Source organism: Gavialis gangeticus, unplaced genomic scaffold (genome assembly GCF_001723915.1).
Source record: "Gavialis gangeticus isolate Ggan-Ray unplaced genomic scaffold, GavGan_comp1, whole genome shotgun sequence".
NCBI classification, from domain to species: domain Eukaryota; kingdom Metazoa; phylum Chordata; order Crocodylia; family Gavialidae; genus Gavialis; species Gavialis gangeticus.
This window is the reverse complement of record NW_017729034.1, coordinates 15168209-15180682: the sequence shown is the minus strand read 5'-3', so window position 1 is coordinate 15180682 and position 12474 is coordinate 15168209. Positions and strand designations below refer to the sequence as shown.

Genomic DNA, 12474 nt, shown 5'->3' with positions numbered 1-12474 from the left:
GAGGAAGCAGGACCTACTGAGGGAACCAGTGAAATTAGATGCTGCTGCTACCACCAGTGCTGCTGCCTAGCGAATACTCAGCATTGTGCAGTTGTCATACAACAGGGATGAAGAAGTTGAATAAATTCACCTTGGGCCAAATTCTTTATGCTGGAGTTAGGGAAGGCTCTACTTACTGAGTGGGGTAGCCTGATGCTCTAAAAATGTATCTTGGTGTTAATGAAGATTGAGTTGGTATGTTGGTCCTCTAAGCAGTATAGTGAAGGATGCAGACTGCGTGATTTTTACAAGGTGGCATGGGTTCTCTACCAGAGGCTATAAAGTTAGAACCACTAATTTAGTGTTAGACTGAGCTGGGACTCTAGAAATAAGAGCTCAGTTCCTAGCTTTGCCACAGGCATAGTGTATCTTCAGGTGAATAGTTTACCTATTGCCTCCGTTCTCTGTGTAAAATGTAGTGACTCTTTCTTTTCTTTCTCTTTTTAATGCCACCTTCTTTAAAAAGGCTTAGGGTGGCTTAAAATCAGTCACAAAATGGGTAAAATAATAATAAAAAAAAATTATTCCCTAAAATACCTAAGCTTAACTCCATCTGCTAAATATGCCCAAACAAAAAGGTCCTACGTTACTTTTGAAAGATGGCCAAGCCAGGTTAGGCCCTGGCTGGCCTTGAGGCTGAGGGAGTTCCAGAGCTGGGAAGTAACAGCTAAAATTGACTTTCTGCATGTTTTGGCCAAGTGAACTTGTTGCCCAAATGGGAATGAGTCTCCTCCCAAGGCATCAGGAGGTGTAAAATCTATCAGTGTTTGTGAGGAGGTGAGATGCTGGGTTGATAAACGGGTCTTTTATCTGGTGGTGTGTTCTGAATAAAGCAGATTGTGGATAAGTTGAGTACAGTGTGTCTGTTGCCTTTGCCTCTATCCAGTTCCCTTGAACCCTTCTTCAGTGAAACACTCTAGTAATATGTAACTTCTGTTGTGTTCCACCTGTGGCTTTCAACATGGCTAATAACAGTATTTTGTCTCTTTTTTTTTTTTTTTTTTAAGACTGCGATCAAGAAGAACAACCCACGGAAATATCTGCGCAGTGTTGGCGATGGAGAGACTGTAGAATTTGATGTGGTTGAAGGAGAGAAGGTGAGTGATGGATAAACACATGGAGGTGCACTGCTGTGGGGGTTGTCTCTCTAAATGCAGGTAAATGTCTATTTTTTTTTTCTCCTAGCTACTTTAATAGGAGGACGTAGGTCTGTACTACCACATCTTTGACTTCCACTTGCTTTAAATGTTAGTAGGTTCTTGTGTTCCATCCTAGGTATCAGTTAGCTAAGCTGTGCACATAGTTGGAAATAAAATTAAAAAAACCCAAAAAAACCAAACCCCTAAAAAGTTTTGACGAATTGAATGTCTCTTGGGTTTTCCCTCCTGTTCATTTTGCTGTTGGCCTCTGAACTCTATAATTCAGGAATTTCTTTCTGCCAGTGAGGTTGAGAATACCATGGCTTATACAGTCTTGCCACATGGGAATTGTAAGAAACTGGAAGATAATTGCCAACAGAGAAACCCATGGTATTTAGGAGGGAAGAAAACCCAAGCTCTTCTTGGTTTGACATGGCAGTTACAGAAGCAAATTGCTCCCTTCCTTACCTTGCCATCTTGTCTCTGTCTGTGCACTGTCCATTGGGTTCTTGCTGTCTTATGTTCCTCATTGCTATGTTTGTTGTTTTGCTCTCAGGGTGCAGAAGCAGCTAATGTGACCGGTCCAGATGGGGTCCCTGTAGAAGGCAGCCGCTATGCTGCAGACCGACGTCGCTACCGACGTGGCTATTATGGCCGGCGTCGTGGACCACCTCGTAGCGTAAGTTGACCACATCCCTTAGTTCCAGTTACCCTATTTCAGTTTCAAATCTTGAAGCAGTCCTCCACCTTTTCTGCAGGGGGACTCCAAATTTAGTTCAGTGCTATGTTCCGGTGAAGAGCAAACCCACACTTAAGTTTGGCTAAGTGTGTCCAGTGGTTCTGCAGAACCTATGAAAAAGGTCAAGGAAATAATCTACAAACTGGATAGTCTCCATTCTACTCCTGTGGGGAAGGCTGGCCTAACATAAAACAAAGCACTCTTGAGTCTGCCTAGAGCCGTTTTAGCAAACACCACTTATGGTAGCACTACTTCATGCTGGTTGATCCCACCAGCATGGATTGACTTCAGAAAAGGGGAATGTTGACCTGTCTTGAGACTCAATACATTCATGTGCCTCCTGAATCTCAGCTTGTTTCCACTCCCTTCTGTAGTGGCCTCTATGGCTTGGACTGAGTCATGTTCCCCCTTCAAGATGCACATTTACACTTTATTTGTTTCAACCAGCATGTAGAAGATGCACAAACTGCATGGAAGGTTAGCACTTCTTTGAATATCCTCCATAGAGCAGCTAATAATTGTGGCAGCACAAGAAGAGAAACCTGCATTATACCCCTGTCTGGACAGCTGGTTGATTAAAATGGAGGCTCATCCCTCAGTTGGCTTCTGGTGCCATTTGGTGGTACACACATTACCTGTTTCAGGAACTTGTGCTTGAAAGGAAATATTTAGAAGTTGAATCTCTCTCGCTTATCAAGGTGACCTGTGCTCCAGGATGTAAGCAACCAGATCATGCAATTGGGGTCTAACCCTACTAGCACAGTGACATCTTTTCACCCTGCAGTTTATATGGTTTCATATGCCTTTATACTACTGCCTTCAGAACCTGCAAGTCTGGTTAAGATGGGGGTACACTAGGCCAACATCTGCTATATGTCTCTGAATGTGTTTTTCCCCAACCCAAACTTGTCCCTGAAATGCTGTAAAGATCTGAAGAATGTTTGGAGAGTGCCCGTAACTCCTTAACTTCCACTACTCCAGAGCTGAATTGACGGATGCCCTGTTTCCACTGGGTGGGAGTACATATAGATAGTCTCTATGTGCAGGGTGTATGATTTAAACAGGAAGTGTTGGATGCATCACCCTCTTAGAACTTGAGGCCACCTGCAAGACCCTACAGCTTGCTTAGCATGCCATCATCTGTACCAAATCACCCTATATAACCTGTAGAGGGGTGGGATCCTTACCCTGACATATGACCATAAACCAATCAAACTTTGGAACCAATGCATGGGGCGCTAGTTGACCTGTTGCATAATGCATTGACTTGTCTTCTGGAACAGCCTGGAAGAAGACTTAAGCTTGTGCTTCAATAGGTTTCTCAATTCAGAGCATCTCCTTGGACTAAGTTGTCTTCTGTATGCTCTTTCTATTTTAAGGGAAAAAAAAAAAAAAAATCCAAACCCAACAGTAATGTCCTAGTGTGTGGGTCAGGCTCCTTTGGTGGGAGAGAAGGACAGGGGTGAGGAACTGCTGTATACTTAACATCAAATTTGTTCCGATTCCCAGAGTACTCTAAGATCAGATGAGACTTTGCCAAAACCTTCTTGGTAGCGCCAGGTGACCTAGATGCTGCTTTGTTCTGAATTAAGTCAGTTCAACAAAGTCAAAGACGCATCCTCTGTTGCTGTATCTATGGGCGTGTCTACACAAGATATTTACTGTGGAGGTGCCTAATTAGCTCTGCAGTAAAATCCCAGCACCTACACATGCAACTCTATAAACTAACTTTGGCGTAGATTAGTACTTGTAAATACAAGAGCTACCTTGCAGCGGACTTCTTTAATACGCAGCAACACATGTAGAAGCTGAGTAGGCTGCCAGGGGCATGAGGGTGCTTCAGTGCAGGGGCTGCCTGCCGGCTAGTCCCACACCGGAGCAACCTTATGCACTAGCCAGCCCCTTCACAGTATGTTCAGCCGGGTTGGAACAGCTCTGAGCTGGCAAACTAATCCCCTTGGACCTCCTGCCAGTTGGCTGCTGTGACTCGGCTCAGTGTGCTGTGGTCCCGCATCCAGGAGCAATAAACTCTGGTGCAACATGCTGCAGTTTATTAGTTCACATTAATTTCGTGTGTAGATGTGCTCAGTGTGGAACACAATAGAGGGATTGTCCAAAACCCAGACCTGAAGACTCTCCATCTTGCTGCATGGACAGCTGTGGAGTGCAATACAGTCCTGTTCTCTCCTAGTCGATAATGCTCTAAGCAATAAAAGAAAAGTTTCTTTTGAGGCTTCGACTTGGTGAAATGGGTGAGATTCTCTTTCTTGCTTCAATGGAAAAATCCCTTTGCAAGACATGCCTGTAATCTTGAACTGCCTGTTACAGCTGAAGCAGAGTGTCCTGTCCTTAAGCCCATCATTTACTAAATGGAGTTAAAGGGGAAGGGCAAGTATTTCCCCTCCCTGTTCGACTGAAATTCTTGAAAGTTGTAACTAAGGATCCAGCCTACCAAGAGACTTCAACCTAACCCCTTTGATTTTCATGGAATCCTCATTTGAACCAACATCAACGTGCTCTTTCCTATGCCTGTTTGACTGGCTGAGCTGCTGTCTCACCTCGAAGGATGGGAGCATTTTGGGCCTAGTGACATAGCTACCCTGTATATTTTTTCTAGTTAGATACACAGGGTAAGAACATGGCCTACATACCTTTTGAATGTGGTTTATAGATCTCCACCTGAACCAACAACAGTTGTATTTTCTCAGAGTAGTATTCCTGAAACGATATGCACCTATCACAGGGGCATCTCTCTAGATCAGTGGTTTCCAAAGCGGGGTGCGTGCAAGATGATTCATTGGGGTGTGGGAAGAAAATACTAAAACTTCTATTTCTAATTATATAAATATACATATAGTGGGGGTGTGTGCTCAGATTTTTTACTGATGGGGTGTGCGATCAGAAAAGTTTGGAGACCACTGCTCTAAATCTTGGGCATAAGATGAAGTAGGCATTTTACTTGCAAAGGACAACATGATTTAGTTTATCCTCTGGACCTGGGGTCAGAAACCTATAGCCTGTGGGTTGGATCTAGCCTGCAAAAGTCTGATCTGGCCCAGGGTATTGGCAGCATGCACCTGCACTGTGCTACATATTTCCTCTGCAACACCCTCCTCCATAGCTCTCTGCTTCTGTTTTGCATCTGTCCTTACCCTTGCCCCAGGATTTGCCCTTCTCAGTCACTGTTGAGGATGTGGGTCAGTGGTGAGGATAAGTGCAGATAGCTTGGGTGCTCTGAGGGCTGAAGTCTAGGAGCAGCAGCTTATGGCAACAAAAGCTAGCTCACCCCGTTATAATTTGATTTGCATTTACAGAAGTGAGAACAAAGGGGGCAGCAATATGCACTACACTTATGGTTTGGGGGGAACCCTTTGTATGCCATACATACGTAGGTTAGTCCAGGTGGAGACTGAGAACATGCTGTGTGCTAGTCAGTTGACTTGCCTAACCTCTGATGGAGCACTTCCTTAAAATTTTAAGCAAGACTACTAGCTTTGTGGAAAATGTGCCCAACAGATGTTTCTAAAGCAGCTACCCAGAGCCCTAGGCATGTGTTCATAAGATGTTATGATGTCTGCAAAAACTATAAATTGGACATTGCATGCTGCCGAGTTGTTTTTCAGTCATAGTTACATGCAACACTGAGACTCAGCTTTGCTCAAACTAGTTTACTATTTTAGTCATGAGGTGGGTAAGAGCATCCTTCAACTACCCGAAGAATGGCAACAAGGAGGATGGAGCTGGACTGTTCTTAGAGGTGGCAGATGACAGAACAAGGCATAGTAGTCTCGATTAGCAGCAAGGGAAGTTTAGATTAAATATTAGGAAAAACTTTGTCAGTAGGAGGGCAGAAAAGCACTGGAACAGGTTACCTAGCAAGGCTATGGGATTTCCATCCTTAGAGGTTTTTAGGACACAGGTAGACAACCTTGGCTGGGATGATTTAGTTGGGGTTGGTCCTGCTCTGTGCAGGGGGTTGAACTAGGTGACCTTCTGAGATGCTCATAATCATAGAAAATTAGGGTTTGAAGTCAATGGAATATTTGTATGGCAGTTGTTGAAGGAGAATGAGAAGTTACTTGATGGGCAGCAATTGAGTTTTTTTAAATTACATTTTCAATGCATACATTCTGTGATTTGATCCTCTGTCCTCTCAGCCATGGAGCTCTGTTCATCAGGGGATTCTGTAGCTGAAAAGATACAGAAACATGTTATTCTGATTTATATATTTATTAAAAAAAAAAAAGTGCTTGAGTACACGTGCATCCCCCCAGCGTAAGTGTAGGGCATACATAGGGACTGTTGAGGTGTGGACTATGCTGCATAGAGGAAAGATAAGCTACTAATGAATGTTGACTAGTTCTGTTCTTGCAGTGCGCCATGGTTAAAAGGCTAACTGGTTTTGGATCTTTCTTAGTTCCTGTCAAGTGCAACTTCAGGTGATAGGTCTAAATTACTGCATGTCATTCTGACTGAAACAATGGCACCCAACCACTTCTAGACTGGACTGCAGGCCCACTTCCTAAATGTGTTGCTCAGGAGGCCCAGCAGAGTTTTTGATACTTTCCAACCTTTCTCTCCAGGGACTGCTGAAGCAGCTGCTATGCAGAGTGACTCTAACAACTTTTTCAAAACAATGCATTATTTATTAACTTACCCCAAGGTACAAAGTGTAAGTGTACCAGGGGGTAAAACAATAGGGTTCTATATCCATGTTTCCTTGTACCTGCACCATAACCAAGATTACTTTCTTTCAAGTCATCTTATAAGTTCCCTTCAACCCAGCCGTGCCTACCCCTAGCTGGGAGGAGCTGGTTCTGTATGTCTCCTTGCCAGCCTTTGCTGACACACCAGGCAGTCTCTGGCCACCTGTTCACCCCCACCCTTTCTGAGGCCACAGAGTACTTTAATGTTCCCTTTGATCTTTCTTTCTTGAGTCTTGGCAGAGCAGCTGTGTCCGTAGGCTTTGGGTCATAGAGTCACTTTTAACACCTGTAAACCTGACTAGTGTACAAGAGTGTGTTTTGAGATGCTCCTCACTTAGGCTGTTGTGTTGCCTTTTCAGTTTGGTTCTTCTAGCAGTCCCCATGTCCTTACTCTTAGATGGTCCTTTGCCCTTGCTTTATGCGGGGATGATTTGGAATATTGTGATGACTTGACTTGCAACATACAGAGCCTTCCTCTGAAAAGATGACTCTTACAATGACCTGACTGCTTTATCTTCAGAGCCTTTCTCATCTCTTTAAGTGTGTGTGCATGGCTGAAATAAGAATGCAATAACTGCTACAAGTTCTGTAAAAGAGATTCTCCACAGCTCATCTTGGCTGTACAGATGGATGTGTAATTGATCTAGTACTTGTCTTGGCTGCAGCATGCAGACATGTGGGCTTTACTAGTGTGAGTCAGACTTCTGCAGCCAAAGCATGTTTTGATGAGAAATTGGGTAGGCATGCATGCTGCTGGGATAGGCACTACCCTGTAGGCCTGTTGCTAATATGGATGAAAACATAAGGCTGGAGTGAGCTAATGACAGTGAAAATGAGCCCCATCTTACCATTCTCCCTGTCAATTCAGTGCTTTGGCAACGGAAGTAATTACTTCTACAGTTACTGATGGGCATATTCTGGAGTTGTGCAGAACCAGCTGTGCTGCCCATGGTACCAGATGGACCTTTTCCCACCTTGCCAAGTGGGTAAGACCTTTTGAGTATCGCTTGTCAGGCTTTACCCATGCTGTCAACAGCATACAAGTAAAACGGGGCCTGGAAACTACAGCTCTCAGTTCCACTCTTCCTTTACTCTCCTCACTGGGTCTGTCTCCAGTTTGGTAAACTTGCTTTTCAGTAAAAAGATTCATGTAGTCATAATTTAATTTCCAATCTGATCCTCTGCTAACGTGTTTCCACCCACACTGAACCAAAAAATAGTTCTTAAAAAATAAGCAAACAAAGGCACATGCTTTAGTTTTGATAGTTGAGCAGTAATCGGAGAGAGATCTCATTCAGAGTCTGTTTCAGGTATTTCAAGTCGTGGGAGGACTGAGAGGCAGCAGGGCTGCTTTGTATGGTCAAGGAACAATCGCAGAAATCCAGCTGTATTCCATCCCATCCCATCCCATCCCAGACAGTAGGGTTCATTCAGGCACCAGTAACTTCTTCTCTTGCTAGTCTCTTGCTATTTTAATATTTGGCCCAAAGCTTGATTTGGAGGGGAACCAGTGATAATTCACAATCACTTCCAACATCCACTAACTCCATTGCTAGGATTTAAAAAAGTGTTTCCTTCTATGGTTAATCTAGTACTCCATGGACTTCAGTCTGAGAAGCTAGGCTCTAGATTTTTTTTGTCTTTAGTCTGGGTCCTCCAACATCTCCCAGCCCAGGAAAGGCAGCGGAAGAGAAGGGCAAGAACCTGAGATCCCTGTAGGTTCTACCACCTTCAGTTGAAGGAAAGTGTGATAGAAGCTGTGAAATCATAGGAGTATTTTGGTGCATCTGTTGCATTGTATAGGTTATGGTGGTACTATTCCCAAATTGACAAGGAGTCATTTGGAGGTGGGATTATATTACTCAAGTCTCTCCTTCTGGTCTTCTACACCTTTCAGATAATTACCCTTACCAGGAACTTTCATTTAGCCATCTTTCTGTGGAAGCCTCTCTGGTTACTTATCTGTCTTTGTCAGTCTTTCCATCTATAAATAGAATCATCTGGTGTGCCATTTTTTCTTGCGCATGTGCACCTCTATTTTTTTTCAGTGAACTTTGATTCTACCCTTCCCAACTTTAGCAGCTGCCCCTGTCAAGCTGCTAAAAATAAGTGGCATAGATGTATGTGGGCACAGCATGTGAAGTATAGCAAATGTCTTTAGGGTAGTTTTCTGTGCTTCTAAGAAACTTGGGAAGCAGCAAAGACAGGTGGGGAGCAAAGAGATTATTTTTTTTTCCGTGAGTTTTAGTATTTATTAAAAGAATTTGGTTGTCAACTGTTGGAGGCCTGAGGTTCTGACTTGTTTCTGAAGATGGGGTGTGTCTGGAGCAGCAGGAATACAAGATCCCCAAATACGTGTTAGCTCTGCTTATGTATGTGAACTCTGTTTTCTAGGGAGCCTACACTCGGACCATCCTTTACTGAGGTTGCTAGTTAATGATTTGGTGCTAAATGTGATGGTGGTGTGATAACTGGCTTAGTAAGGGCTAGAGTGGGACCCACCAGACTCAGTCTACATGAAGCATTGGAGGTCTTATCATTAGAACCCATGTTAGAGACAAACGGCTTTGTATTCTATTCTCTGGTCCCATCGCATCAGAATAATGATCTAAGAAAATATTATAAGATGACATGTGCATGGTAGTGTGGTGGCTAAAATTGTACCTTCTCATCATAAGGTAAAATTGTGGGATAAATATGTTACTATGGGACTGGCAGGACTGTCTGTAAATAGACTAAATGCTTATACCTCAGTCAAATAATGACTTAAGGGGGCTATAACAACCATCTGCAAGTATCTGAAAGCTGGAAATGCCAAGTAAGGAGAGGAGCAATCCTAGATTGCCAGCAGGGTAGTTAAGATGACCTAATAGGATTTTTTTTTTCTCTATCACTTGGCACTTGTGTGAAGTAATTGGCTTGATGCAGACTGGATTAAGTAGGTTTTGAGCAACTGGTACATGTTGTTGTGGGTCTGTGCGGTCTGAATTAAAGTAGTTTGAGCTGGGTAGATTTGGTACGGAGTGAAAGCTGTTGGAATAGATTGAAATAGGGACTGCATGAGTTGGAATAGTGACAGTGAGTGAAACAACTTGCCTTGGAACAGTTTTCAACTGTTTAAGGGTGAAGGCTAATCCTGCAAACCTTTCATCACGTGGATAAGCTGTTTTGGATGAGGTAACAAGTGGTACTATTTGTGTGTGAGATGATACTGGTATTTCTTACTGCAGTTTTTGTTGCCTTGGATATTTTTTCAGAAGATGTAATGAAGCCAGAGAGTGGCCTCTAACCCAGGGGTTCTGAACTTTTTTTTGGTACCAGGACCTGTTTGTAAACATTGTCCAGTCTTGACCTAGTACCCCTCACTCCTGACCTGCTGCCCCCAGGCCCCAGCCTTCCAGTGTGTGGGGCAGGAGTGGGGGTATGTGTTTGGGGGTAGGGCAAGCAGCCCCTCGCAGGTTGGAACTCTGCCAGCCTAGAAGGGAAAAGCTCCAGTTTCCCATGTTTTTCCTCCTTTAAAGGGGAATCCGTTTTTAACATTTGTTGATCTGTTTCTTAAGTTTGTTTGCAACCCTTTCATATATTCTTGTGGCCCACTTTTGGGTCGCAACACACAGTTTGAGAAACACTGCTCTAAACAGGCTCACTGCAGATTTAGTTTTCCAACCACACTTGGAAGTGGCACCTTTTCACTAAAAGCTTCCCCCCCCCCCCCCATAAAGCACTTAATTTCACAATGAATAGTTCAAGTGTGTGGTGTCCTGGATAAGGCAAATCACTACCATGCATCATAGGGTTGCTGGAATGGATCTAAATTCTGGAAGAGGCTGTGGGAGAGGAAGCACAGGGTGGAATATTCTGGACATGGCCTGCTCACCCTCCCTCTGAGGATCCATGCTACCACTGAGAAGCGCATTTCTGATTCCTGCTTTCTGCCAGCGAGAGAGCCTGCTGACTCTGCTGTTCTTCTAGATATGTTGCAAGTGCTTTACTGACTGATCCATGTGGCCTGATGGATCGTATCATTAATCTTGCATCGTCCAGCATACCATTGTAAACACCTGAGACAACTTCATCTGCAAAGAAGAAAAAGTCATATTGGCTGACTTTAATACTGAGATGTATTTAAAAAGGGATGTTCCTTCCTTTTCCCCATAGCTTATCAATTTCTAACTTGAAACATGAGTTTTGAATACCCTTAATAGATAGACTGCACCTCCAGCTATATTTTCTGAATGACCTACAGCAGAGTTCCTCAGCTCAACCACAAGTAGCCTTAATATGCATTTTATTTGATTTGTTCTGTGTGTTGGCTGTTGTGCTCTTTTTTGTATTATGATGACACATGGTCAAGAGGGAAGGACTGACTGGCCTATTTGGACCCTATATAGTTTAGAATATTACCATCAAATATTTATTCTGCCCTAATATTTTTTTGGTTTTAGGGTATTGAAGGAGAGATCAAGGATGGGATCACAGAAGGAGCACAACTCCAACAGCCAATCCATCGGAATCCCACTTATCGGCCCCGCTACCGCAGGTAGGTACAGTATGCACGCCATTAGCCAAACTGCCATTGGATTCAGGCCACACACTCATGATCAAGGTGGATTGATTTAAATCCCCAAGTTAAATAAATAATTTCATAGACATTAGGGCTGGAAGGGACCTCGGAAGATCGAGTCCAGCCCCCCGCCCAAAGGACAGGAAGTCAGCTGGGGTCATAGGATCCCAGCAAGATAAGCATCCAGTTTGCTCTTGAAGGTGTTTAATGTGTAGGTGCTTGAACCACCTCTGATGGCAGGCTGTTCCAGACCTTGGGGGCTTGGACAGTAAAGAAATTCTTCCTTATGTCCAGCCTGAAATGGTCTTGCAGTAGTTTATGACCGTTCGACCTCGTCATCCCTTGGAGCGCTCTGGTGAATAAATATTCCCCCAGATACTGGTGGTCACCCCTGGTAAACTTGTAGGTGGCCATCAGATCACCCCTGAGCCTGCACCTTTCCAAGCTAAAGAGCCCCATGGCTCTCAGCCTGTCGTTGTAAGGTCTGCTTTCCTGACCTCTGATCATGTGCGTGGCTCTTCTCTGGACTCTCTCAAATTTCTCCACATCCTCTTTGAATAGTGGAGCCCAAAACTGGATGCAGTACTCCAGCTGCGACCTCACCAAGGCCGTGTACAAGGTGAGAAGGACATCCTGGGATTTGCTTGAGAAGCATCTGTGGATGCAAACTAGCGTTTTGGTCGCTTTACTAGCCGCAGTATCACACTGCAGGCTCATGTTCATCTTGTGGTCAATGATGACCCCCAAGTCTCTTTGTTCTGTAGTGCTAGCCAGTGTAGCACTGCCAAGCCTATAAAGGTGCTGCAGGTTTTTCTTCCGAAGGTGGAGATCCTTGCATTTTTCAGTGTTAAACACCATCAGGTTCTTGTCTGCCCATTTGCTGAGCCTGTCCAGGTCAGCCTGGATCACCAGCCTGTCTTCTGGTGTGGATGCTTTGTCCCAAAGTTTGGTGTCATCGGCAAACCTGGCCAGTCTGCTCCTGACTCCAATGTCCACATCCATTAATGAAGATGTTGAACAATATGGGTCCAAGGAGAGAGCCTTGGGGGACCCCACTGGTCACAGGACACCATGATGAGTGACTTCCATCAATTACTACCTTCTGGGTACGACCATGGAGCCAATGTCCCAGCCAGTGGATCACGGTGGACCCATGGCCACAGTTGGCTAGTTTTGCCAAGAGGTGATACCAGATTGAAGGCTTTTTTGAAGTCAAGATATATGACATCAATCTCTTCTCCCTTGTCCAGGTGATAGGTCACCTGGTCATAAAAGGAAATGAGATTG

At 44.1% G+C, this 12474-nt stretch overlaps 1 protein-coding gene across 1 annotated transcript in view; it reads left to right on the top strand.

Moving 5' to 3' along the window:
- The window catches only part of YBX3 (Y-box binding protein 3), a 39199-nt gene that overhangs the window by 10142 nt on the left and 16583 nt on the right, over window positions 1-12474 (top strand). Inside the window, exons 4-6 of the mRNA XM_019526675.1 lie at window positions 1047-1136; window positions 1735-1857; window positions 11069-11163. Coding sequence (XP_019382220.1) covers window positions 1047-1136; window positions 1735-1857; window positions 11069-11163 — 308 coding nt within the window. The remainder of the gene's footprint in view (window positions 1-1046; window positions 1137-1734; window positions 1858-11068; window positions 11164-12474) is intronic.